The sequence below is a fragment of the Camarhynchus parvulus genome, chromosome 1 (assembly GCF_901933205.1).
Source record: "Camarhynchus parvulus chromosome 1, STF_HiC, whole genome shotgun sequence".
Lineage (NCBI taxonomy): Eukaryota > Metazoa > Chordata > Aves > Passeriformes > Thraupidae > Camarhynchus > Camarhynchus parvulus.
Genome location: NC_044571.1, coordinates 113855475 through 113881644, shown reverse-complemented (window position 1 = coordinate 113881644; position 26170 = coordinate 113855475). Strand labels below are relative to the sequence as shown.

Below are 26170 nucleotides of genomic sequence, written 5' to 3'. Positions count from 1 at the left end.
TAAAGCTGCAGCCTGTTTGGTGCTGGAGCAAACCCAAGGCAAGGTTCCTCTGGAGCCCGTGGGCTGAAACAGCAGATGCACCTCCTACCCCTGAGCTTCCTGGGCTGCCTTTGGAGAGGAAGGAACAGAGAGTCCTTCTGCATCTCTGTGAAATATTCCTGATATCCTCTCAGCAGATCTGGAGCAGGAATAACCAGGCTGCTGAAGAGGCTGTAAAAAAATAGGAAATATGGCTTAGCACGTGCTATATTTAGAAATTCCATCAGTCCCGCTGAAATGGGAGCTGTGGATAATTCAGATATTTCCTGTGGCAAAGGATTGGGGTTTTTTGGGGTGGGTGTCCTGCAGGCAGACAGTTGACACCCTCAAGTGGGTTTGTAAATGAGTTTTTACTTTTCCTGTGCATTGTGTAGGCAATGCTGGCTGTATCCTCATTTTGAAAAACAAACAGGTGTCTTATACCAAATGTGCCTTGATATAATTAGTCATAATTAAGAGCTAGGACTGCTTTAGCTGTTGATTGAAAAACTGGGTATTTTTTTCACCAGCTGCTTCTCACTGAAGCAGTTTTGATGTTCTGAGATGCATGGAAAAAACCCAGCCCAGCCAAAGGCAGAACAAGTTCAAGGCCATTCCTCCCCAGAATTCCCTTTCTCAGTGGCACAAACCCCTGCTTAGGGATTGTGATGACAAAGCTCACAGAGGTGACAGATGACTTTGCAGTGACTCTGCAGATGACTTTCCTGCCATGGGTTTTGCTGCACGAGCAGTTTTTGCTCTTGCAGGAAGGAGGAGAGAAATGGGCTGGAAAGCTTTCTTTGCAGGGCAGGTAAAAATTAAATTACTTCAGAAAATTCAATTTTTTTTTCTTTACTATGCATTTATCTTACCTTCCTTCAGGTCCAAGATGTTTGTCATGATCTGAACAGAGTAGGAAGAGAAAAAAATTGGTTCTGAGTGTGGTCAGCAGCCTGTAGAGCATTTTGATGTCTGCCAAGCTTCCCCTCCAAGCAGTAGATTGAAGAGCTGCTTTGCTCCATGAGAAAGATGGACAAGGATCATGGAATGCAGGTGTTACACCTTGGTATCACACAGGTTGTGCCTCATTTTGGGCCATGTTCTGTTCCATAAGCAGGAGAAAGGTTGTGTGGTTGGGATAAAACCCATCCCTTTTGGATTGGTGCTGTTGACACTCTGGGTATGATCCATTCCTGTGCTTGGAAATATTTTTTATTAGCATCTCTCCCAGATGTGAAGCCAAAAGCCATGTTTTCCATTGTCTGTAAAAGCCCAGGCTGCAAACCTGTGATGCTTTGGGAATTCTTTCCTGCATTCTTCCCCAGGCTGGGATCTGTCTGGTCCATCCCACTCCTGGCCACCACAGGGGCTTTATTTCATCTTGCTGAATCCACCTTGGGTTGTGCAAAGAGATGAAAGTGTGAAAAGCAGTTTGCTCATCCAAATTGTCCACAGTCATGTGGGAGAGCTGCAGGATTGGCACTTTTTTCTGGCATGTTTCGCAATCAGTGAGTGATGGAGTAGGGAAAATCTTGAGCTTTGGGTTATTTTCAGTGCCAGCTGTTTGGAACTTCCAGAAAATGCCCTCTCCAGGTTGTCCTCTGAAAGGGGAATGGAAAGTCAGGCTGGCTGTGCTGCTGCTTGGACAGACTGTGGACTGCAGGAGGAGCAGTTTGGCAGATTTGTTATTTCTGTGCCACCTTCCATCGCTGTAATCAACATGCAGCTCTTGAGCAGAGCGATAATTATCCCCATTTCCACAGAGCTGAGGAGATCAGCCACATTAAAATGCCTTTTCTGGAACTGCAAATGATTTTGTGGTGAGGAAATGAAGCGAGTTTTCTCTCCAAAGAGCAGCCACCCGTGGTGCTGCTTTGCTTCCAAGGGCACTCACTGGACATCCCTGCAGATTCCTGGGCTGATCCCCCAGGGATCCTGGGCAGCAGGAAAAGGGGGATTCTGTCCCCTGTGCCCAGTGAGACCCCACCTGCAGAGCTGCCCCAGCCCTGGGGACACAGCAGCAGCACCTGGAGCTGCTGCAGAGAGCCCAGAGGAGGCCCCAGAGCTGCTGCAGGACTGCAGCCAGGCTGGCAGAGCTGGGGTGTTCACCTGGAGAGGAGAAGGCTCCAGGGAGAGCTCAGAGCCCTTGCAGGGCCTGAAGAGGCTCCAGGAGAGCTGCAGAGGGACTGGGGACAAGGGGGAATGGCTTCCCACTGCCAGAGGGCAGGGCTGGGTGGGATATTTGGAATTAGGAATTGTTCCCTGTGAGGGTGGGCAGGCCCTGGCACAGGTGCCCAGAGCAGCTGTGGCTGCCCCTGGATCCCTGGCAGTGCCCAAGGCCAGGCTGGACAGGGCTTTGGAGCAGCCTGGGACAGTGGAAGGTGTCCCTGCCATGGTCCATTCCATCCCAAACCATCCTGTGGCTCTATGAAATGTTAAATTTGCTCTGGTTCCAGAAAGGTGACTCAGGAATTCCTCCCTTGGGAACTCCTCATCTCCCTGGCCATGCCTCTTGCTCAAAGCCTCCTTTGTGCTTTTGCTGCAGATGCTCCAACTTTAAATGAAGAGAAATAAACCAGATTTCACAGAGCAGGGTCTCTCTTTTGGGCTTGGCACCGTTCAGGGGCTGCCCTGGCCCTGGAAGGAGCAGGGAGGGGATGGAGCAGTTCCAGGGCCTTTTTCAGCTCAGGCACTGAGGCATTTCAGGTTTCCAGCACTGAGGCTCTTGCTCCTGCTTCAAACAGGATGGTAACAACTTGTTTCTCTTGTCTGCAAGCTGGCTGCTCGCCTTTCAGCCCTGGTGATGGGTACTGAGGGGAAATAGCTGCAGGGGAAGCCCTGGCTCCTGTCCAGGCACGCATGGCAGGGTTGTTGTTACATAACTCAACTTTGCCATGCCAGAGTTTATAAACATCACAGAAAATGCCCACTTGCAACAGCAGTGATGTGAGTGTGATGTGTCAGAGCTGCTGGGAAGTGAGAAGGGGACCTTGTGTAAGTCAGACCTTTCACTTCTTGGCTGCAGTTTTTATTAGCCTATAAATTTTGCTTATTTTAGTCCTCGCTTTTGTGCCTCCCAGTGGTTTCTGAATAACACAAGCATTCAGACACCTCCTGCTTTAGCATTTTCCTTGCTGCTGTCCTCAGCTGGAAACCAGCTGACCCTTCAGGCAGAATTGCTCCATGATCAGCCCTTGAAAAGGCTTTAATATGTCATTGCCTGTCACTTGTGCCACCAATGGAGAGAGAGGAGAGAAGCTGTGTGGGTTTCCATGGGGGAAATGTTCTGGTTTGCCTTTTGGTGTTGATGCTCCTGGTTTAGCTTTGTCCTTCTGCATGTGCTGCTGTGGAGGTTCCACAGGCTGCTGTTTGTAGGTCATACCAAGCAAGGTTTTCCTAGACCCAAACTGGGTCTAACATGGGGTTTAATCCAGAAAAAGTGGACATTGGTACCAAGAGTGGCACCCACTGCCTCTTCTCCTGTCAGGATTTTGTCTTCCAGCTCTGGCTGGTGATGCTCTTGCCCTTTCAACCAGCACAGCACTCCTTGGTTCATTTTTGTTCCTTTTGTGCCAAGCATCATGACAAGATAGTATTTTTAGAACTTGTCTTGCAGACATTTGCTGCCAAGGGTAAGAGGCAAGGGAAAAATTGTCCAAGGAATAAACTTGCTGTCTGTTTCTTCTCCCAGTCCAATCATTTGCCCTTGCATCTATTTGACATCTATGTCAGATTATTTAGGATATTTTATAGAACATTTTAGGACAGAAATCCTGTAAGCAATTCTGAAATGCAGTAATTCTCTTTAAACAGGGATAAATATTCAGGATTTCGCTCATCCCCTGTTCTTCCTGTAAAGCTGTGCTTATTAAACTCATAAACACCCAAGAGGAGAGAGCTGGGGGCACATCTGAGCCTGAGCTGGACAAATGGCAAAGCAGTTTGGGGCCAGGACAGAAATAGGATCAGTAAAGGCAAAAGTGGAATTGTTCCCCCGGCACTGAGTGATCCATTGAGGTGCAGGGTGGTTGGGTAACAGCTTTGCTGGGCTTTTTAGAGACTGCAATCTTTTCTAGGCTTGGTATAGGGCCCAAATGTCCTATTTCCACCTGGAGCCAGAAGCTGAACATTAAGGGAACACCTTCCAAAATCCCCAGGATGTGCACAAAATGTTCCTCCTGCTGATAATATTTTTTTTCTGAGATTACTTGAGTAAAATGTAATACTGAGGCCATTACATTTAACAGCCTTCATTGGCTGTTTTCTTAGGTAGATTATAGAGTCCTTTTTTTTTTTATTATTGAGCCTGCTTTTATTAAAGCTGTTTTTAATCCTAACCCCCTTGCCCCAGGATGCTGGTGCTTTAATTAAAGCGAACCATCAACTGAATGCAAGTCGACACCATCATGTGCCTTTGCAAAGGACTGTCAGGAGCGAGGGATGAGTTAGCAGGAATAACACCCTCAGGAGGCTCTGAGGATGAAATCCTCCTGCTGCTTGATGCTGATGAGAGCTCAGCAGGGATGCTGTGCCCAGCAAGGTGCCCCACTTTGGGCAAGCCCTGGACCTCAGCCACTTGTTCTCTTCAAGAACCTTGGGTTGTATTTTTTTTTTCCTTCCCTAGATAAGGCTCATCAGTAAAGAATGAAAAAAATCTGGACCTATTTAGTCTGGAAAAATTAGCTGTGTCCCCTTGGCCTCCAGGTGTGAAAGTGTTTGGTAAAAAAGCAGGTTACGGTGCTTTATTTAGCATCAGGAATGGGTTTGGACTACTTGGATTGTTCCATGAGTTTGTCCAGAAGCACTGGTTATGTTGGCTGGGCAAAATCCAGTAGGTTAAAAATGTGTTATCAGGAGCTGTGGGAGTAGAGTAAATCATGCTGTGGGGGATAGACTGGGGATCCCCTCTCACTCTCTTCTGTTTCCTCATGAATCAGAGGCTCCCTCTGGGATTTTTGTTTACCTCTGCCTTGAATGAAAGAGTGAGGATGTAATTGCTGGAAGCAGAGCTGGTCCAGGACGTGATTATTACTGCTGAAAGTCCCCAGGGGCCTCCAACAGCCAGGGAGAGAGCCCTGGCTCCAGCTGTGCTGCTGTCTGAGCAGCACAGGAATTCCCATCTCTGCCATCCAGGCTTGCCAGTGCTTTGTGTGATGGATGCTGGGGATGCAGTGAAGCGCTGCCTTTGTTGGGTGGTGGGCACCTAGAGAGAAACTGGTACTCTGGCAGAGTCTGTGGGGAGGGAGGCTGGGTTTTCCCTCAGTTTGCATCCCTTTATCCCTCTCCTTGCTGTTTAGGCAAGCAAAACTGTCCCATTGCTCCCAGCTTTGCAAGCCTGGAGGCAATCAGCCCTGCCCTTTTGTGGTTGTTTTTGGAGGCTGGGAGCTGGAGGTGTTTCACAAAGTGTAGCAATGATATTTTTAGAGGTTTGGCTCTCTTTGAGTTGCATCTGTTGAGCTGCAGTTCAGCTCCAGCAGCCCCAGCAGGAGCACATATTTCAGGAATATGTTCTCTGCTCCTTTCTGTGACCTGCTAAATGGAATTGTAAATGGGGCGTGTCACAGCTCAGGAATCTCATTCATGGCCTCTTCTAACAAGGTGTGCAGGGAGCTCTTAGCCCGGGCTTTGTAATAATCAAACAAGACGTGCCTGAGATGTGCAGTGGCTCACTTTAGGAAACATCTGGTTAAGTGTTGAAGCCTCAGCAGCCAGAGCAGCAGGGCTTTCTCTTTCTTTCTCTTTCTCTCTTGCTTTCTCTCTTGCTTTCTCTCTCTCTTTTTCTCTCTCTTGCTCTCTCTCTTGCTCTCTCTCTTGCTCTCTCTCTTGCTCTCTCTTGCTCTCTCTTGCTCTCTCTTGCTCTCTCTTGCTCTCTCTTGCTCTCTCTTGCTCTCTCTTTCTCTCTCTTTCTCTCTCTTTCTCTCTCTTGCTCTCTCTCCTCTCTTTCTCTCTCTTTCTCTCTCTTTCTCTCTCTTTCTCTTCTCTCTTTCTCTTTCTCTCTCTTTCTCTCTCTTTCTCTTTCTCTCTCTTTCTCTCTCTTTCTCTCTCTTTCTCTCTCTTTCTCTCTCTTTCTCTCTTTCCCTCTCTTCTCTCCTCTCTCTCCCTCTCTTTCTCTCTCTCTTTCTTTCTTTCCTTTGCTCCTTGCTTCAGACCCCTTGTCTGCCAGATCCAGTTTCTTCCTTTTTCTGCCCATTTCTTTAATGATTGGCAGGTGCCTCTTATGCAAGACGACAGAGGTTACCAAGGAGTAAAAAACCTCTGCAGTGTTTCTGGAGTGACCAGACTGGCTCCAATTTGTTGTGCTCCCAAATTTATCCTTAAAGTCACTCCCTCTCCTTCCTGGAGAGGGCTGTAGCAAGTGGGGAAAGTCCAATTCCTTATGAAATTTGAAGTACTAAGGCAAGACAGGGGGAAGGCAGAGAGTTGAGGATGAGGAGTAAAAAGCAAGACGTGGAGGAGGAGTTCAGGCAGAGCTTTGCACCAGATGGTGGTGATTGTTGGGTGGAGAGAAAACAAAGCCTTTGGGCACATTACAAAGTCTTGTGGGAGCTGCCTAATGCACTGTGGGGTCTTGCAGGCTCCTCCTGCCCCCTTGGGTTTCTGAATCTTGAGTCCAAGAGAGGGATGAAAGCCTGATCCCTCTGCAGCCTTAGGTGAGGGAATTCCAGCCCAGGCGCCTCGGATATGTGTAAGGTCTGTGAGGCCAACATTTCCTACTCAAGTCTATTGATCTGCTCACTTAAATGCTTCAGATCCTTGGAGTGCAAGGTGCTTTCCATTAGTTCTGCCCCTCTGCAATGCCAGATGGAGCTGCTGGATGTGCTTTTGGCAGTGAAGGCTGATTGCACCCCGGGCTGTAACAATGGCAATGCCGGATGTGGGATTTCCTCTCCAGGGACACTTGAGAGAACTCATCTGAGCACTGAGGGCTCCCTATAACCATAGAACAGACAGAAGTGAACCCACTGGGGCCACCAAACTGTTTGGAACAGGAGCCAGGAACAGAGGAGGAGGGGCAGAGAGCTTGGGTTGTGCAGATGGAGGTAGGAATAGAGGATTTTGCTGCTCCTAGCAACTAAGGAAAGGATAGAGAAGGTCACAGAATCATAAGTTTTTTTGATGTTGGAAGGGACCTTGAAGATCATCCTGTTCCAACACCTTCCACTGGACCAGGTTGCTCCAAGCCCTCTCCAGCCTGGCCTTGAGAACTTGAGCCAGGATGGCCCTGGGCAAGAGGCAGTGGGCACAGGCTGCATCAGGGGAAATTCCAGCTGGACAGAAGGGAAGTTTCTCCCCATCAGGGTGGTGGTGAAACCCTGGAGCAGAAGCCAGAGGAGAGTGGGAATTCAGAACAAGCTGCTGCTTTAAGGGCTCTGCATTCACATACTGAGAGTTAATAAGGAAAGTTTCTAATTTCTCCTTAGGAGCTAAAGTGTTCCCATTGACAAAACACTCCAGCTGACACTTGTTCCTGGTGATCCTCAGTTTCTGGTTCTCTCGGGAGATGGAGTCATCTTTCATTCTCAGAGATGATTTAATAACTTACTTGAAGATAATGTTTTGTTTGTTTGGACAAGATCTGATTGGGTAATCCCGAAATGAGGAATTGTGCTGTCAGTTTTCCCTTTGTATTTGCTGGATAAATGTTACCTCTCCTCCTTTCCTCTCCAAACTAATACTGATAAATGCCTGCAGCAAATTGATTCTTGAAAATGCCAGAAAACAGTGGAGTGCAGACTCCTTAATAAACTCTTTGTTGGATCCAGGAGTGAATTAAAATGGTCTGGAAACACACTTGAGTGATGGTGGTGGTGCTCCAGTCTGACTCCAGCTCCTGGATTTGCTGCTGAGGTAGAGAGCAATTGTTCAGGACTGATCCCTCAAAAAACCCATTGAATTGCTAAAGGCACGTGCCTGAGCTGGTGGATATTTAGGGACACAAGGATGGTATGCACTGCAGGGAGATAAAACACCTTTTGACCTTGTTGCATTTCCAAGTTTGAAAGTGTGGCTATATTGAATATCTCTGAATGTTGTCTGCACGTAAAATTTCCAGCAGGGAGATTTACAGTATGGAGCTGGAGGAAGATTCCCACATTGGATTTTCTTGGTGTGGTCAGATCCACGTGCTGCTGTTTTCCATCTGCTTGTGCATGCCCTGCACAATGTGCTGCCAGATTTGTGGGAGGGCTCAGGCTCCTTCCAGATTCCTCTCAGCAGAAATTCCATCTTCAAGCCAAGATGCCCTTCAGCAAGAAATTGCTTTAAAATATTAGATTTTCTCTAAAAGGCTTCTGTTTTTCAAAACTGGAGTTTTTCTGATTAAAAAAAAAAGAAGGGGGAGAGGGAGGGGTAAGACATTGTTAAACAGCTTCTTCCTGTTCTAGTTAGATTTTCATTTAGTTATTTCATTATTTTAATGAATGAACAGGAGGTTCATTGTGCTCAGGAGACAGAGAATGGGTAGGATCCTCCGCAGGGACTGGAAGCCATAAATTCCCAGAGGCACTTTGGCTTGAATAAGAGCCTTCTTCCTGGCAGATGACTGGCAGCTCCAGAAACAGGAGCGTCGGCTTCGTCCTCCAGCTATCTCCCCCTTTTTCCTATTTTTTCTTTTTTTCCAGTTTTTTTCCTTTTTTCCCCCTTTTTCCTCTTTTTTTTTTTTTTTTTTTTTTTTTTAAATAAAAAATGTGTCCAGTTGCTGCACTCATCTGACTTAAACTTCCACACAATTTTGGGTTGTTTGCTCTGCCCAGTCTCAGTGGTGGCTCCTTGTAGAGTTCACAGAACCTCAGAATGGTTTGGATTGGAAGAGACTTCAGGAATCATCTTCTTCCAACCCTTGCCATGGGCAGGGACACCTTCCACCAGACCAGGTTGCTCTAAACTGTTGATGCTCTCCAGTTCTCAGTCTTTTAAAGAAAATATCTTGAGGTAAGACCCATCTGCTCTGAGGTGGATCTCCTCAATTCCAAGCATCCACAACCTCCTCTCTGTGTTTAGGGTGGAATCTTGAGGTGGAATCTTTCTCTTGAGGTGGAATCTTTCAGTACAAGCTTTCTCTTTAGGTGGAAGCTTTAGGTGGAATCTTTAGGTGGACTCTGCTGTGGTTTCACCTGCTCTGGGAGAGCTTTGGGCACAGCAGATTTGTTGTGAGCCAAGTTCAATCCACACACATGGATGTGAATCCAGGAGGGAATATAAAACCCATCTGTTCCCTTCTGAGCTGTGCTGGGATGAACTGCAGCATGCTTCAGCAGTGGCATTTGGGTTCCTTCACAGGAAAGCTCCTGTGGATGCACACCCTGGAAGGGACCCAGCTTCACCCACGTTGATGGAATGTGTGCTGTGAGCTCATCCCCATGGGAATGGAGCCCTAATCCATCCAGCAAAGGCATTTCCTCAGACCCATTCCCAGTTCAAAGCAGGCTTCTCTCCTCCCAGTTCCTTCTGAAGCTCTGGGTTCTGGGTGCCAGGAGGATGCTGGAGGCGTGGGTTTGCCTAGGAAGGGGTTCTGCTGTTTCATCCCAAGGCTGAGAGACGTAGGTGGATCGTGCTTGGGATGAGCTGAGAAGGACTCCAGGAAGCAGCGCAGGTGCAGGATGGCATTTCAGGACTGCTGTCAACTGGGGTGACCCCAGCAGCTTCGCTGGAGCAAATTCCTTCTGCTCTGTTGGCTCTGTCAGGGAATCAGCTGGCTCTGGCCTTGCATTTTCTTGGCTTCCATGGAGCAGACTATGAGCCAAGAGTGTTGTACTGGCCCTGCTTCCCAGCTGGGTCCAGAGGAAGTGTGAGGGGGCAGCTGAGCTCGTGGTGCAGCATTTCAGCAGCCCTGGGGACTGTATGTGGGAAAAATAAGGAATTTAATATGGTCTCACATGTTGAACCCTCTGTTTTGCCTGCAGGTCTCAGGCAGGGTTTGGGACAGACATCTGCTAGAGCCAGCTTAATAATGTAATTTAAATTAATGTTAATTATAAATATATTGAATTTATTTATATATCCTATTGCTATATAAATATTAATTCTATTACTCTTAATATATAATATGAAGAATATTAATTATATGGTTGATCTTGATGATCTTAGAGTTCTTTTCCAGCCTTTCTAATTCTATGATTAATAGAATTAACCTCAGGAAGAGAGGCACATGTAAATGCAATGATACCACTTCAGATCAGTGCAATCTCACCCTGGGCAGTCTTGATTTTTAAGATCTTAAGTGTTGATTATCTGTTCTAAGTTCAGATCACCCTCTGAATCCTGATACAGTGCTGATCTGCTTTTTGGGAGGAAGACAGGCAATTTAGATAGCCTGGATTTCCTGGTCAAAGGAATTTTTAGTTCACAAATGGTACCAAGCTGGGAGGTGTCTCCTGGCATATGTGTGATCATCTGGAATGAAATAGGTGAGAAATTCCTGTTTCTAATATAGAACTGAGAAAGTCCTTGTAGGAGGGGTTGGTGGGAGTGTGTGTATAGTTAAACCTCATAACATCTCCCACATATCCTGCAATAAATGAAATAAACTTCCTGAGCCTCTCTGCCTTCCTGTGCCACTGCAGTAAATAATGCTTTGTCTGGCTTGGGGAGTTGCAGCAAAAGAGACTGGCAGAGCCTTCAGTTAACCAAAACTAATCCCTAAATTGGAAAATCTGTCCCCTGTGATATGAATTTCAGTGCTGTTTTAAACAAGATTAAATCTTCAAGCACAGAAGTGGGAAAAATCCATAAGCCAGTGTCACAGATGAATCAAACACTGGCTTTTCTGCAAATTCCTTTAATATGTGGATTGGTTTTTTTCCCCAAAACCCCCTAACCTGGAGCTGGAACGGTGTAGGGATTGGGGATGTGCAAAAGTGGTGGAGAATGTGTGTGAAACACTGATTTATATATTTATTTGTTATTAAGGATTCTGTGATTTTAATGAAAATTTTAAAATCTGGCAATCTACAACTTGGTAGAATGTCTCTGTTGTCATTAATTTCCTTTTGGAGCCCTTCACATTGTGCCTGTTGATCACTGAATCAGAGAATGGTTGGAAGGGACCTTAAAGATCAAATATTCTGTGTTTTTTCTGAAAGCCCAATGAGAAATGTGCCTGAACTCACTGAAGGATGCCTTGAGACAGAAGAATTTGCCTGGGTTTTCACAAAACCAGCAAGGCATGGCAAGGGCTCCCTCAAGGACAGGCCCAAAATAGCTTTTGGAGAGCTTGCCACAAGCTCTGCTGCCTGCATGTAAATAAGGGGGGGGAATTATCTTTATATATACAGGGGGAAGAGCTCAAAGATTTTAAAATGTTTTCCTTGGCTTGTTTATCAAATCAGTGTCATCCAGTGCATGAATGTCAGCAAAGCTCAGCCCAGAGTGACCTTTAAAGAGCTGGAGGGTGGGATTTTTGTAGAAATGTTAGTCTTTGGCGTAAAAGGTACCTAAAACCTCCCTTGCCTTGGAAAACCCCAAATATATGTGGGAATATAACCCATATTTAACTTATATGGGTTAAATATGCAAGGAGGTGTTAGACCCAAATGGAGCGGGGGAGAGAAAATCCCAACAAGCAGTGGGAAATTGAGGTTTGAGATCTTGGGGATGTGCAGACTGGAAGGCATCCAGAAGGAGGGGAATGGGTTGGGTTGGAAGGGACCTTAAAGCCCATCCAGTGGCACCCCACCATGGGCAGGGACACCTTCCTTATCCCAGGCTGCTCCCAGCCCTGTCCGGCCTTTGGAACACTCCCAGGGATCCAGGGGCAGCCATGGCTTCTCTGGGCAAAACTGGATGTCTTGATTTGGCTTATACAGCCAAGAATTTGGAATTTCTAGCAGAAAACATAATTTTTGGCACAGCAAAAATGAAATAATTCCAAGCCTTTTTATTGCTTTATTTGGCTGCTTTTTTTTTTTTTTCCTATGATGGAGGATACAAGGAAGAGTTGTATCACAGGATTAATATCCAGGGTGATGCACATTAAAAAATAGCCACAGTTTAAAATAATTATAAAAATAATTCACAGTTAAGTAGGTAACTCCATCCCTGCCCATGGAAAGAGAGGCAAAACCTTGTATTTTTTAGTGTTTCTATTGTCACTATATTGGTTACATTGTTTTGCATAATTAAAAAGCCAGGAGCGTTCACCAGAGAAAAGGGCATTTTCCAAAAATATCCATGTGTGCTCAGGGTCTGGAAGGGAATTATAGTGGCAAGAGTTGTTCATAGTCTTTTCCAGTCTTCATCCTTCTTTGCTCATTGTGGGAAGAGAAGATTTGTTGGAATATTTTCCGGGCAGAATTTATTTCAATGTTTTCCCTGTTGAAATGAAAACACCTGTGGACTGTTTAGGGCCAAGGAGTAAAAACCAACCAGGAGCCCATGGAAATGGTGCTGGTGGGAGGCAGTTACTGATTGATGTCCTTGTGGTCTGGGATTTTACCCATGGCATTGGAGCAGGGGCACTGAACAGATTTATTTGAGGGATTTCTTTTGTGTGTGCATGTGTGTTGAGTAGAATTTGAAATGATCCTGTATGCTGAATGTTGGTACTGGTGTGGTCTGTTTGCAAAACACTTGAAATATGTGGTGGTGGGAAGGAATAAATGTTGGGGATGGGTGGTTTGGCTCTGCAGGATCTGAGCACCTCAGGGGAAGGAATAAGGAGTAGGAACATCCCTAATCTGCTGTGTAATCTTCACCGTGTGATAACTACTCATTTAGGCTAAGCCCAGGGGAGGGGAAGATGCATGAGAATGGGAAAGTTAATTAAACAATTGCCTCAAAAAACCAAAAAAACCCACCTAAACAACCACCAACAAAAATCCTCACCAGACAAAACCCCAGCTCCATATCCAGAAATGTCCCCTCTTCCCTGGCAGCTGGAGAAATGCTCTTCCAGCCCTCCATAAGATGAATTCACATAAATGAGCCCTCTGCCCAGACCTGGGGAAATGTGGAACATTTCCAAATCTGCCTTTGGAAATGCCTCTTTACTCCACTGAGTCTCCACAGGTGGGATCCTATTGACACTGACTTCTCTTCCTCCACAGTGGGAGCGCCTCTGGTTCCTCATCCTCACCTCATCCTTCTTCCTCATCCTGGTGTGGTTTTACTTCTGGTGGGAAGTTCACAATGACTACAATGAAATCAACTGGTGAGTAGAGCTTCCCTCAGAAAATTTGGGTTTTGGCCATCATGCACCTGCTTGATGCAGCTTTGGGTTCATCCACATCCTTTGGATGGAACTGTAATGATGAGAAAGGGGAAATGGGGTGGGAAGTGGGGCTCAAGGAGAGCTCCTTCTGCCTGATCGGTGTGTAGATGTAACGTGGCCTCACATCTCCACTTGGTGGCTGGGTTTTTGTTTGTTTATCTTGATGTTTGGCTGGATTTGAAAGTGACTGAGCAATTTGGCTGCAGCTATTCCACAAAATACCCATGGCAAAAATTCAGCCTGAAGCACATGGGTGTGAAAAATATTATACAAAGTTGGAAGGAGCTGAAAAGGAGCTTTGCAGTGGGATGTGCTGGAATTTAGGGTGTTGCCAGCTGCCTCCAGTGCTGGAAATTATTCTCCCTTTTATTATCGGCAGCATCTTAAAACATTTTGACAGCACCTTGGGCTGTATTCTAACCAAACTGCTTTGACATCATCTTCTTGTCAAACATCAGATGTAAAGTGTATTTTAAAGCACAGTGGGGAGCTGATCCCTTAAATAAATATCTGCTTTAGATGCTGGAGCTGTGTGAGGGAGAGTGTTTACCAACATGGTGATGTGAGCTGGCTCCCCCCAGGAGAAAATGGGTTTTTTCTCTTTGCTCACACCCACACTGTGAGAAGTGAAACCATCACCATGGCTCTGTGTTATTTGTAACAGCAGCGCGATAAAAATGCCTTTTTTTAAGTGGTATTTTGGAACCCTTCTCTTCTTCAGTTTGTACCCTCAGTAAAGGATGTGATTGCTCCAGTGCAAAACCAGCTCTGGCTGAGCACAGAGTTGTGAGAGGGCTAAAACATTCCTTCAGAAATGAGGGAAAGCCCTGGGAATGCTGGGAATGGGCCCTGCAGCTGCAGTGCTGCCAAGTTTTGGGTCCCCAAATATTCTTGCAGGAGTGGGGGGAGATGTGCAGGTCTGCTCTGGATGCAAGAGAACATTTGTGATTTAACACATCAGATGTCACCTGCAGCCCAAAGCCCTGTCCCTGACATGCATCCCAGAGTGCTGGAAGCACATCCCAAGAGGGAAAGGATTCTCTCTTGTGCAGCGCGGGGCTGGCAGAGGCTCTGTGGATGAAAACAGCATTTCAGGCCCTGCCACTCCGTGCTGAGAATGGCTCAGTGCTGTGTGTGTGCTGTAACCCCAGCTGGATCCCTGCTCCACACACCACCAGAGGTCAAGCAGGGTTTCTGGAAAACAGCTGTGGAAAGGCTGGGTAGGAGGAGGAGAACACAGGGTGAGGCTTTAATTACAGCCATGCCAGTTCCAGGCAAGGGGGAGAAATAATTTCCATTTGGTCTGTGCAGGCTGAGCCTGGCCCTTCCCTTCCAGCACAGCTGCATGGGCTCCCTAAAAACAGCAATCTGGGGCCAGACAGGGTGAGAAGGACTTGCAAGCATCATTTTATTCCCAGCAGAGCTGTGAACCTGTTGCTGATGAGGCACAGTGGGGTCCTGTTGTTTAGAAGCAGCACCTTTGCTGTTCCTCTCTTGTCACTTCTGGATGGTGTTTTTGGACAAGATTTCTTTGCTGCTTGCTCCTGCTGCCTTCCTCTCTGCCCCACTGATTTCTTGGGCACCTGGGAGCTCCCCCAGAGGATAGGAAGGGCTCTTTGGGGCATGGCACACCGAGGGTCTTCCAGAGGAGCTGGGAGAAGGAGTTGCTGTGATATTGGTGAGGAGCTGCTGAGCTCCTTCCTGCCCTCCAGAGCTCATCCCTGCAGCTCTCCTAGCTCCTGTCACCTTCAGCCTGTCCCACCAGGTGGAGAGGGACTGAAGGAAGACTTCCCCCCTCAATGGGACTGGTTCCAGCTCTGCACCACCCTCTAGGAGGAGATTTTCAACCCAAACCTCTGAGGGTCTTTTCCCTCTGCCACCCTTGAGGAGGTTTTTCATCTTTTTATCTGTGTGTCAGGCAGCTTGGGCAGCAGCTGGGTCATTTAAACTTGTAAGGACCAAAGGGCTGCTCTGGGATTGAAATGGGCTTTAGGAGGACAAGGCAAAACTGTGGGCCAGCATGTATTGCTTCAGGCTTTTAACACTGAGGTCCTTGTAAGTGAAGATGCTCTGTGCCTCTTCAGTAATTTTTTTTTTAATTTATTGCATTACAGTATTACAGTTCAGCTCTGCACTGTCTGAGGTTTGTACTGCACCAGAAGGTTTCACTCTAGCTCAGGCAGGCTGAGGGGGATGCTGTAATTTGTGACCCTGCCTGTGTTCCCCTGCAGCAGGACCATAAAATTCAAGTCTGTGTAGCAAATGTTTTCTTCCTTGGTTCTGGAGAAAGCTCCTCTGCTCCTTAGCCACCATGGACCCAGCAGTTTAAAAGAATCATTTGCACATCAAGTGAAGGCTTGGTGCTCTCAGAGGGACACTGAAGGGACATCAGAGCAAAAGCTTAAATGGCCTGAGAGCTAAGGAAGCTCTGGGTGGTGACATCAGCAAAGACTTCAGAGGAGCCCTCCTTCCTTTCTTCCCCTTTTTTCCTAACAGCATGTCTGGATCCCTGCAGATCCCTGGGTTTGTGCTCTTTGACTCCCTGAGCAGAGCCTGGACCTGGGCCATGCCTGTTGAGCCCAAGGATTTGCTTTCCAGGTCCCACAGGGGAGCTTTACTCCTGGACAGAATAAGAATCAGAGAATATCCTGAATTATATCATGGAATCTAGCTCCTAGCTCTGCACAGGACAGCCCCAAAAATCATCCCAGTTTGTCCAAACAGACCAGAGGTTCTGGCTGATGAATGATGCTGGATTTGAGTGCTGGGGAAGAGATTGAATCTTTGACCTACTTTTATATAATGCAGCATTTCTGTCTGTTGTAACCAAAAAAAAAAAAAAGAAAACCAACCAAAAAAGAAAGGCACTAAGAGACAAAAAGGCCAAAAAAGGGAAAAAAAGACCCAGTCAGTTCCTTGATAGAGCTGATTCCACCCCAGAACCATCTTGTCCTTGCTGTGCCAAAGGGTTTTTGCACGGAGATAATGTCAGATAATGTCAACCCTGATCCAAGCCAATTTAGGAATGTTGTTTTGGTTTTGGCTTTTTTTCCTAAAAATCCAGAGGAAAAATATGAATCCAGGTCAGGTCTGAACTGTCAGGAACTGCAAGAAGGGTTCTGGGGTTTCTCTGCCTCTCTCTATCCAGGTAATTTCCATAAGGGATTAAAGCACTGGGTTGTCACTTGTGCTTTTTGCTACCTATCTCTTTTCTAGAGAAAGATCTAAAGTTTCCTAAAGTCTTGTCTAACCCCTGTGAAGCTGTCCTGGTGTTGAATCCCTTCTTAATCTGCCCTTCCCACTTCTCCCCCAGGTTTTTATATAACCGAATGGGATACTGGAGTGACTGGTCCATTCCAATCCTTGTAACAACTGCTGCTGGCTTTACCTACATCACAATGTTACTGGTGAGTAGAATGAAATCCCATTTCCTAGAGCTTTGTGTGTTGGCTTTAAAAAGGCCACGAGCTCCTCAGGCCATCTACAAGTTGAGGAGTGATTTCTCTCTCTTTCTCTTAGCCTGGAGTTGCATAAAATCAAAAGTGAGAAACTGATGGTCTTTGAGCTCAGATGATCAAAAGTAAAAGACAGATACCCTCAGAGGAGGAATACAGTTTTGTTTCCCATGGTATGGCCCAGTTTCCACTTCTGGGCACAAGTGGCAGTAGTTTCTTTTGTCCCAAGGTGTTGGGACGTTCATAGTGGTGTCCATTCAAGTGGCACTGTCCCTGCATGCTCAAACCCTTCAGGGTGGTGATGTGCCTCTGTCTGACTGTCTGTCTGTCCCTCCCAGATCCTGGCACTGTGTCACATAGCTGTGGGACAGCAGATGAACCTGCACTGGCTGCACAAGGTAAATCTCAGCTCCAAGGGGAGCAGGGTCTCAGGAATGCTGGAGCCTGAGGAGCCAGCGGGGGGAGGCACTTCTGTCACTGTGTCTTGGGAAGAGCATGAAATGTCTGTGGTGCATGGGTGCAAACTGCTCAGAGAGGCTGTCAGAGCCTGGGGGCAAAGAATTTGGTGAAATGCTTTTGGCCCTTGCTGTGGAGATGGAGAGACACCAGTGCTTAGAGCAGCCTGATGCAGTCCCAGCTCAGGTGCTCCAGGAACCTGTCTGGGGCTCCCTTCTGCGCTGACCCCAGTCCTGGAGAGGGGCTGAGCAGAGGTGAAGCTGTTCACAGTGTGCTTGGAGGAAGCAGCTGGGAAAGCCTTGGGAGAAGGAGATGTAGGTGTTGAGGCTGAGGGCGTGCAGGGTGAGGTTTGCTGGCCCAAGGGGATTTGTGTGTGAAGCAGTTTGAGCAACACTGCTGTGAAACACAAGGAAAGATATTTGGAGCATAGAAAGGGAGGGGAAAGGTGTGCAGGGAGAGAAAATGGGTTGGCAGGATCCCATTGTAGCTGGCAGTCTGCTGACTGGAAATGAAGGGAGCAGTCCTGAATCTGCCAATGCCCAGCTCCTCCTGAAATTCTGCATGTGGTGTGGGATCAGAGCCTGAACCTCTCAGGACAGGGACAGCAGATACTTCCCCACCCTGCCTTTTTCTTTTCCTTTTTTTCTTTCCCTTTTTTTCTTTCCTTTTTTTTCTTTCCCTTTTTTTTTTTTTCTTTTTTTTTTTTTTCTTTCCTTTTTTTTCTTTCCTTTTTTTTTTTCCCTTTTTTTTTTTTTCCCTTTTTTTCTTTTCCTTTTTTTTTTCTTTCCCTTTTTTCTTTCCCTTTTTTTCTTTTCCCTTTTTATTCTTTCCCTTTTTTTCTTTTCCTTTTTTTTCCTTTTCATTTTTTTCTTTTTCTTTCTTCCTTTTACTTTTTTTCTTTCTTTTCCTTTTTTTCTTTTCCTTAGAGATGATAGAAACTATGCTTCCTTAGGGGAAGAGGATGCAATCAGAGAGGGGGCAGGGACTGTCTGACTGCTTCTGCAAAAGAAATTATCAATTCTTGAGTCTGATATATGTTTCATCATCAGGGAAAATGGTATTTTTCAGATATGTTGGTGGGCTGAGATGAGTAAGTCCAGAAGAGGGATGTGATGGGGATCAGTTCTACCCTCTGGACTCCCACCCTTCCTCCCCTTCCAAATAATCCCCCTTCTCATCACAGCTCAGATCTGTGGCTCTGTCTCTTCCCTTCCCCACACCTCCCTCAGCTTCCTAAGGAGGTTGAGATACAAGGCTGGAATAAGTTAATATTTTTCTTGGAACTGTACTGAATTAACTTCAAATATAGATTCAAGTGTGTGGGAAAGGCTGGTATGGGCAAAGCACCCAACTCCTTCCAATTTTCTCCTGTAATTCTGTGCAGAGGGTTGTGAGCCAAGTGGGAGATGAGTGTGGGGGGAGGAGAAGAAGCAATAAATTGGAGCTGATGGAAGGAGGGGAGATTTGTGTCCTGACACCTCTGTGCCACACAGGATGGCCACAGCAAGGAGAATTAGGGCTCTGGAAAGAGGAATCCTGTTCACATGTACCAAAGGCATTCTGTAAATGTTGGCAATGTGGGATTTTATTTGCTGGTCTGAAGTATTAAACCTGAAATGGTCCTGGAGAAACCCTGTGCACCTGACATGATCCATTCATTTCTGGGGATCAATTTTCTGCCCAGTCTCCCCTGCAGATTTTGGATCTGCAGCAGCATCCTTTGGCTCTGGCAGAACAGCAGAGGCTGAATACCAGACACAGGCAGAGAGTGGGGAATTATTTTTAGACAGGCAGCCCAGATTTCCAGTCTTTGCAGCTGGAGTTATTTCTGTGGCACTTTTCCTTGGTTTGAACTCTTTACCTTCACCATGGAGGTTGAGTTTTCTTTTTGACTGCTTTGCTCGGATCTCTGAGGGCTTCCATGAGAGAGGGAGGTCCTGGGGGGCCGAGGTCTGTCACCTCAGTGCCACCAGTGTCCCTTCCCCAGCCCCAGTGTCTGCTCTAACATAACAGCACATGAGCCCAACCTCCTTCCCTGTGAGTCTTTTTTTCAGACCTTTTATTACATGCTAAGCTTTTCTCTCTCCATTTCCCAACCTGTAATAAATATCCCAACCTAATTTTTATAACAACCACAGTCTCCAGCCTGTAAATACCCCCTGGTTTCTTGCAGATTGGCCTGGTGACAACCTTGATAACTACTGTGGTGACCATGTCATCGATAGCACAGCTTTGGGATGATGAGTGGGAGATGGTTTTTATTTCATTGCAGGTAAGTTGCTTGCAAGGATGCTTCCCTGGGGGAGGAAAGGGGCCAGTGCAGCTGGATTCCATGGGATTGATGTATTTCTGTAGGGTGAAACTCTGTCTTGATGGTTGTCACAGCTCAGATTGAAATCTTGGCAATGAGAAAATTGTTTTAAGGAAGATTTGTGGTGTCTTGCGGGGCTAGAGAAGTATGAAAGGAAAATACCTACTAATTTAATTTCTTACAGAGCTGCTCTCTGTTCCTTTTTCCCCCTCTTCCTCAGAAAAAGAAGTCCAAAAATATTTTCCCCCTTTTGCTTAGGAGGTGACCACTGACGTGTATTTGGGAGTATGCAAATCTATGCAAATGCAGGGGGTGGAAATGGCATTCACACAAGTGACTAACATTTCTCAGAAGTGCTTTGTTTTACTGGGGTATTTTTAAGATTTAGGCAGGGAGTTGGAGAGCAGAAGCACGACTCAGATGATCCATCTCCAGCTTTGTGTCATGGTGCTGCTCCCTGCTGATACAGGCCAGTGTGTTCAGAGAATTCCAGAAGAGTTTGGGTGGGAAGGGACCTTAATCCCCATCCAATGCCACCCCCTGCCTTGAGAAGGGACACTTTCCATTGTCCCAGGGTGCTCCAAGCCCTGTCCAGCCTGGCCTTGGATATTTCCAGGGATCCAGCTGCTCTGGGCACTCTGTGCCAGGGCCTGCCCACCCTCATCCTGAATTTTTTTCCTTATATTTAGTCTGAACCTACACTATTCCAGTTTGAGACCATTCCCTCATGTCCTACTGCAGCTGACACTAATAAAATCTGTCCACATTTTCTTATAGACCCCCACTAAGTCCTAAAAGGCCACAATAAATTGTCCCTGGAGCCTTTTCCAGGTGAACTCCCCAGCCTGGTTCAAGAGCAGAGGGACTCCAGCCCTGGAGCAGCTCTGTGGCCTCCTCTGGACTCCCTCCAGCAGCCCTTTTCCCAAATATCTGTGTTATTGAGGGAAAAATTCCCCCTAAAAGGGAATTTCCTCCTTTCCCTTCAGAGCAGCCTAAAAGCCAGAGGCAATGGCAGCATTTGGAAGAAGCAATGGCCAAAACAGAACCTGCAAAACCAACGAATTTCCAAGGTGCTGGGGTGTTTTTAATCACGTTTTCCTCTCCTGTTCTTGTGCCCTGCAGGCCACAGCCCCTTTCTTGCATATAGGAGCCCTGGCAGCTGTCACAGCACTGTCGTGGTTGGTGGCAGGGCAGTTTGCACGGACAGAGAAAGCCAGTGAGTACCTTCTTGTCCCTGCAGGGTGGCCACTGGCTGCTCCTCTTTGCTCTTTTCCCCCTCCTTGTTTCTCTTTCTTTCCCCATGTTTATCTTCCTCTCCCCTTTGTTTCTCTTTTCCCCCCTTTTTTTCTCTTTTTCCCCTTGTTTCTATTTTCTCCCCTTGTTTCTATTTTCCCCCTTTTATTTCGCTTTTTCCCCCCCTTGTTTCTCTTTTCCCCTTGTTTCTCTTTTCCCCCCCTTGTTTCTCTTTTTTCTTGTTTCCTTTTCCCCCTTGTTTCTTTCCCCCCCTTGTTTCTCTTTTCCCCCCTTGTTTCTCTTTTCCTCCCCTTGTTTCTCTTTTCCCCCCTTTGTTTCCCTTTTCCCCCTTGTTTCTCTTTTTTCCCCTTTGTTTCTTTTTTCCCTCCTTGTTTCTTTCCTCCCCCCCCCTTGTTTCTCTTTTTCCCCCCTTGTTTCTCATTTTTCCTTTTCCTTTTTTAATTATTTCAATAAGCCAGGAAGCTGTTTTCCTCCTCTCTTTCTGTTCCTGGATTGTTTTGTTTGTTTTTAAGAAAAAACAGTGCTATCTCTTGATCTTAAGATTATTTCAGACTCATTTGACTCATGGAATTTATCTTACCTGGAAGAGTTTACAGGCTTTTTAGTACATGGTGGTTTAGAAATAAAAGGAAAAAAAACAAAATATCTGTGAGAACCTCTAGTCACTTTTAATAGAAAAATAGGATTTTAATATTTTGGAAACAGCTGCAGGTCTTGGTGCAAGCCTATTCTTGCCCTTTCTTTGTGGCACTTCAGCTTTTTTTTTTTTTCCCTGAGCAAATTTTTTTTTTTTTTTTTTTTTCTGGTTAAAGTGAATTTTCAGAGCCTGGTCAGGATCCCATTCTGTGTCTGCCTGCAGGTTTGGGTGCTGGTGACACCTTCAAGGTGCAGGACACAGCATCAGGTCCCTGAGCAAGGTGTCACTGAGTTCCTGGAGTGCTCCCTGAGTGATGGAGGAAAAAAATCCCTGGCAGAGTTCCTAGAGTTACTTTCTGCCTTCTGGGAACATGTGTGAATGAGCCTATTAGATGCTGGAAGCAAAAAAGGAGCCTATTTATGAGTGAAACCAGATCAGCTGTGGCCAGGAGCTGAGCTAGGCCTAAAAATAAAAAAACCCACTACCTTCTCTATCTTGCATTCATTGCAAATATTTGTTTTAAGTGGTTTGTTGGTTTTTTGGGGTTTTTTTTGTTTCATTTTGTTTTGGTTTGGTTTTTTTTCTTTTTTGGAGGTTATCCCTTGAGTTCCAAAACCTTCATGAGTTTGCAAAATAAATAATAATTTTTTAAAAAATTTTAAAAAACCAAGTCTCCTGCTGTAACATCTGTGGTTTCAAGTGGCTCCAGATATCTCAGGTGTTCAGAGGTGCCTGTTGTTTTTCAGAAGGAACAGACACCTGTGGGGCACAGGGGGGGATTCTGTTGTCAGCACCTTCCAGAGATTCTCAGGGAGTCTGGGCTTGCTGGGAAGTCACTGATAAATGGAATTTGGGTGGCATGGGAGGCAGTACTGCTCATCTGGCCCCAAGCACTGCAGCTCTGTCACAGCCCAGGGATTTATTTAAACATCTCCAGCTTGCTCAGTAACACATGATTGCATTTTTCTGGTGCAAATCTCAAGGCAGAAGCTGCTGAAGTGGCTTTGCCCTGGCTGAAGTGGATGGTGCTGGTGAACCACCAATATAAACTTTCAATGCACTGAGGTGGTGCCATGGCTTATTTCTAGCTGTGTGTGACTGGGGAATTATTTCTCATGTCAGGCAGGGCAAAATTTGGTGCTGTCCCACCCAAAGGGTGGAAATGCCAACAACATTTTGAGCTACATCTCTGGAGGTTGAAGCAATTCACTTGACTTATTGTTTTCCCAATACAAAATGGAGTGAAAACCTCTTTCAGGACTTGAATTTATTTTTTTTAATGTTTTTTTTCCTAAACCCTGACAGTAGATCAGTGGAGGAAGACAGAGGAGTCTTGCCTTTGCTGCTGTGATGTGAGGAGGTCAGGGCTAGCCTTTTCACCACCTCTTTGTGTCTCTCCCCACCCCAGCCTCCCAGATGCTGATGTTCACTGCATACCTGGCAGTTGTGGTTGCACTTTACCTCGTGCCCCTGGCCATCTCCTCGCCCTGCATCATGGAGAAGAAGGCCCTGGCACCCAGGCCAGCCATCCTGGGGCACCGTGGGGCTCCCATGGTGAGTAGTGACCCTGGAGCTGCTGGAGCTGCCACTCTCCAGGGATGGGTACAACAAACACAGTTTGGAGGCACTCCTGCTGCCTGGGATTGCTGTGGAAATAAAGCAGGGCTTGAACCCAGAGTCAAGTGACCCCCCAGATGTTTGAGGTGCAAACAAAAGGCTGATTTGTGCCACTGCATTCTTTGGGCTGCTGGTTTTCACAGAATTGTGGGATCCTTCCCTTCATCTTCTCTTCCATTCTCCTTCTCTTCCACCCATCTGTTTGGGGTGGCTTTTTTCTTCAGGCTTCTGAAGAGCTTTGGTTTGTGCTGCTTGTGCAGGTGAAATCCAGAAGCAGTGGCTTTGCTGCACAGGTCCATTACATATTAAAAATAAGAGCAGTTAACCTGCCTGCTGGTCTGACTGATAGCAGCAAACCCTCACAATGAACATCTTCTGCCAGAGCAGGAGGAGGGTTTGTCTGGGAAATAAATCTGTGTCAGGTCAGGTCCTCTTTCATTAAATCAAGCTTCAGCTTTCTTGTGTGGGCAGTACAATAATGAGGTCTCATCTCCTGCATCTACTTATTAAATCCCTAATGGCTCTTGCTTATGAGTTTATCCTCTTGTCCATTGTAGGGTTGGTTTTTGTTGTTTTTATTTTTTTTTTTCTGGTTTGTTTTGTGTTTTTTCACTTCCTTTCAGTCAGGTTGAGGAATTTACTGAAAATTTGGGTCACATAATCCCAGAATGGTTTTTGTGGGAAGGGACCTTGGAGACCATTGAGTTCTGAGCCCCTTCTATGGGCAGGGTTAGTTATGGATGTTCTCTAAAATATGGGGATTACAGACATTATTTTATTTTCTGTTTTAAACAGAACTCTTATTGCCTTGGCTGTTACTCACCTGGCACGATGGGACACTAATACTGAAATCCAGTGGCCTGGCAGATTCCACACTAAGCCCCACACAGGGAACTTCCAAAGGGCATTGTTTTACACAAAAGAAAATTCTTAGATGAAATTTCATTTCTAAGATTTCGTTTCTTAGATATCGCTTTAATCCTTGTGGGGTTCTTTGGTCCAGTTTGTGGCTCACAAAGTGATTAATACTGGAGAAATAAAGGGGAAAAATTAATGAAAAATACATTAAAACGATGGCCATATTTCCAAAAGGACAAGAAAACTTAAATCTTGTTGATGAAACAAAAGATCAGATCCTTTAGTGCATAATCACAGAATCCCAGGATGGTTTGGGCTGAAAGGGACCTTCAGAACCACCTTGTTCCAGCCCCTTGCCATGGCCAGGGGCACTTTTCCCTAGACCAGCCAGATGTTTGCAGTGGCTGCAATTAGTTTGGAATAAAATTTGGTTCTTCTGTCCAGGCTTCTTCATTAACCTCCCCAACAAATGATGCCATAAGTTTATTTTTAAGGCCTGGCTAATTAAGGGAAAAACACAAATGTGGTGATGTCCAGCTGCAGCCAGGCTGTGCTGCTCTGACACAGTTTCATAATCTTCAGGGAAGGTCCCCAAAGCTCCTGTCTCTGTTTGAATGCATTTGCAATGGATTTCTAAGCACAAAAATAACCAAAATGAGTTCAGTTGCTGTAATTTTCTAGAAATTACTTGCTGTGTCTCTGCAGCAGGAAGAAATGAATAGTAGCCTGATTTTTGCAGGGGATGAGTCTCTCAAACCAAGCACAGAGAGGAGGAAGAGCTGCTAGAAATCCTGAGCTGGGTCTGTCTGGCTCTCAGTACCTGGGCATGGTTTATAAAAGAGAGGAGGTTTGGAAATCATTGCTTTGTGCCCCAAGGTTTCTTTCCCTTAAGGAATTGGTTGTATCCCTTGTTATAAACCTGGATTTAGGTTTTAGACATAGCACAGCTGAATATATTGTACCAAGCAGGTATCCCTTTAAAAAACCTGGAGAGATGCAGAGAGACATACAAGCAGAAAGGTTGTACATTTTTTTGAGTTATGGGAGTTTAGCTGTAAAGCCTTTTTAAGAAAATACAATTAAATCTCAGCAATTAATTCCTGTAACAGCTGCCCCACTTGGATGCATCTTTGCCTTAAACATGCTTAATTTGGGGCTTCAGCTCCCTCCTTCTTGGAGGAATAGACAGGCTGGGAGGATGGAAATGCCTGTATCTCAGATTTTCCTTTCTCACAAAACCCCTCACATCTCAGGGTTTATAAACCCCTGGTACAGAGCAATGCTGCCTCCAGAGTGGTGCCATCTCTGAGGATATTTTTCCTGGCTTTCTGGTTGATGTTTGCTGAGTTTTGTCATGAGTGTCAGTGCTTTGTGCAGAGGTTCAGCAGCTGCAGAGGGCAGGTTGGGATGGATTCACTGGGAAAAGCAATTATTCCTGTCAGGGTGACAGCCTGGGGACTCAGCACCTGCTCACAGGGAGATCTGTCTTTGCCTGAAGGGTTCTGATCACAGAATCACAGGATGCTTTGGGTTGGAAGGGACCTGAAAGCTCATCTCATTCCTCTGCTCTGGAATGGGCACCATCCCAGGGTGCTCCAAGCCCTGTCCAGCCTGGCCTTGGGCACTGCCAGGGATCCAGGGCAACCACAGCTGCTCTGGGCACCCTGTGCCAGGACCTCACCTGCCCACCCTCACAGGGAACAATTCCTTCCCAAAATCCCATCCATCCGTGCCCTCTGGCAGTGGGAGCCATTCCCTGTGTCCTGTCTGTGTAAAATGTGTTTTCCTTTTTTCCAACTCCCCTTTAAGTACTGCAAGGCTGCAGTGAGGTCTCCTCAGTGCCCCTTTAGGCTGAATTTTCCCAGAATCTTCTGTTCTCCAGGCTGAACAAGCCGTGCTCTCCCAGCCTGCTTTGGAGGAGAGGTTTTTCTGGGACCATTGCAGGGTTACCCTGCAGAAACCTGGGCTGCTTGGGAAGGGATGCCTTAGGTGGTAACAGCAGCCCAAGGTGATGTGAGCCAGTGTGGCTGGGATTCTCCAGCTCCTTGTGGCTGCTGCTCTCTGCTGACAGCTCTGGGAATGTATGGAGGGCTCTGGGAATGTGTGCAGAGCTCCAGGAATGTGTGCACAGCTCCTCTTTGATCGACCTTGGGTGACCCAGCTGGGCACCAGGGCTGTCGCGTCTCTCCTGGCCCAAACAAGTCTGGCTTCGACTGGGAGCTGCTTTGGGAAGATAATGTGGCTCTGTGCTGCTTTTGTTGGGCAAACGTAGAAATGAACTTGTGCTGATGTGTGGCTGGAGCCAGAGGAATCCCGTGCTGAGATACCAGAGCTGGGTGAGGGTTGGGGCTGACATT

The 26170-nt window shown here is 46.4% G+C and overlaps 1 protein-coding gene across 3 annotated transcripts in view; it reads left to right on the top strand.

The window, feature by feature from the left end:
• Window positions 1-26170, top strand: part of GDPD5 (glycerophosphodiester phosphodiesterase domain containing 5) — a 101309-nt gene that overhangs the window by 58953 nt on the left and 16186 nt on the right. For all 3 annotated transcript variants that reach the window (XM_030955369.1, XM_030955355.1, XM_030955361.1), the window contains 6 exons: window positions 13062-13165; window positions 16539-16632; window positions 17019-17078; window positions 19310-19408; window positions 20570-20663; window positions 22747-22892. In XM_030955369.1, coding sequence (XP_030811229.1) covers window positions 13062-13165; window positions 16539-16632; window positions 17019-17078; window positions 19310-19408; window positions 20570-20663; window positions 22747-22892 — 597 coding nt within the window. The remainder of the gene's footprint in view (window positions 1-13061; window positions 13166-16538; window positions 16633-17018; window positions 17079-19309; window positions 19409-20569; window positions 20664-22746; window positions 22893-26170) is intronic.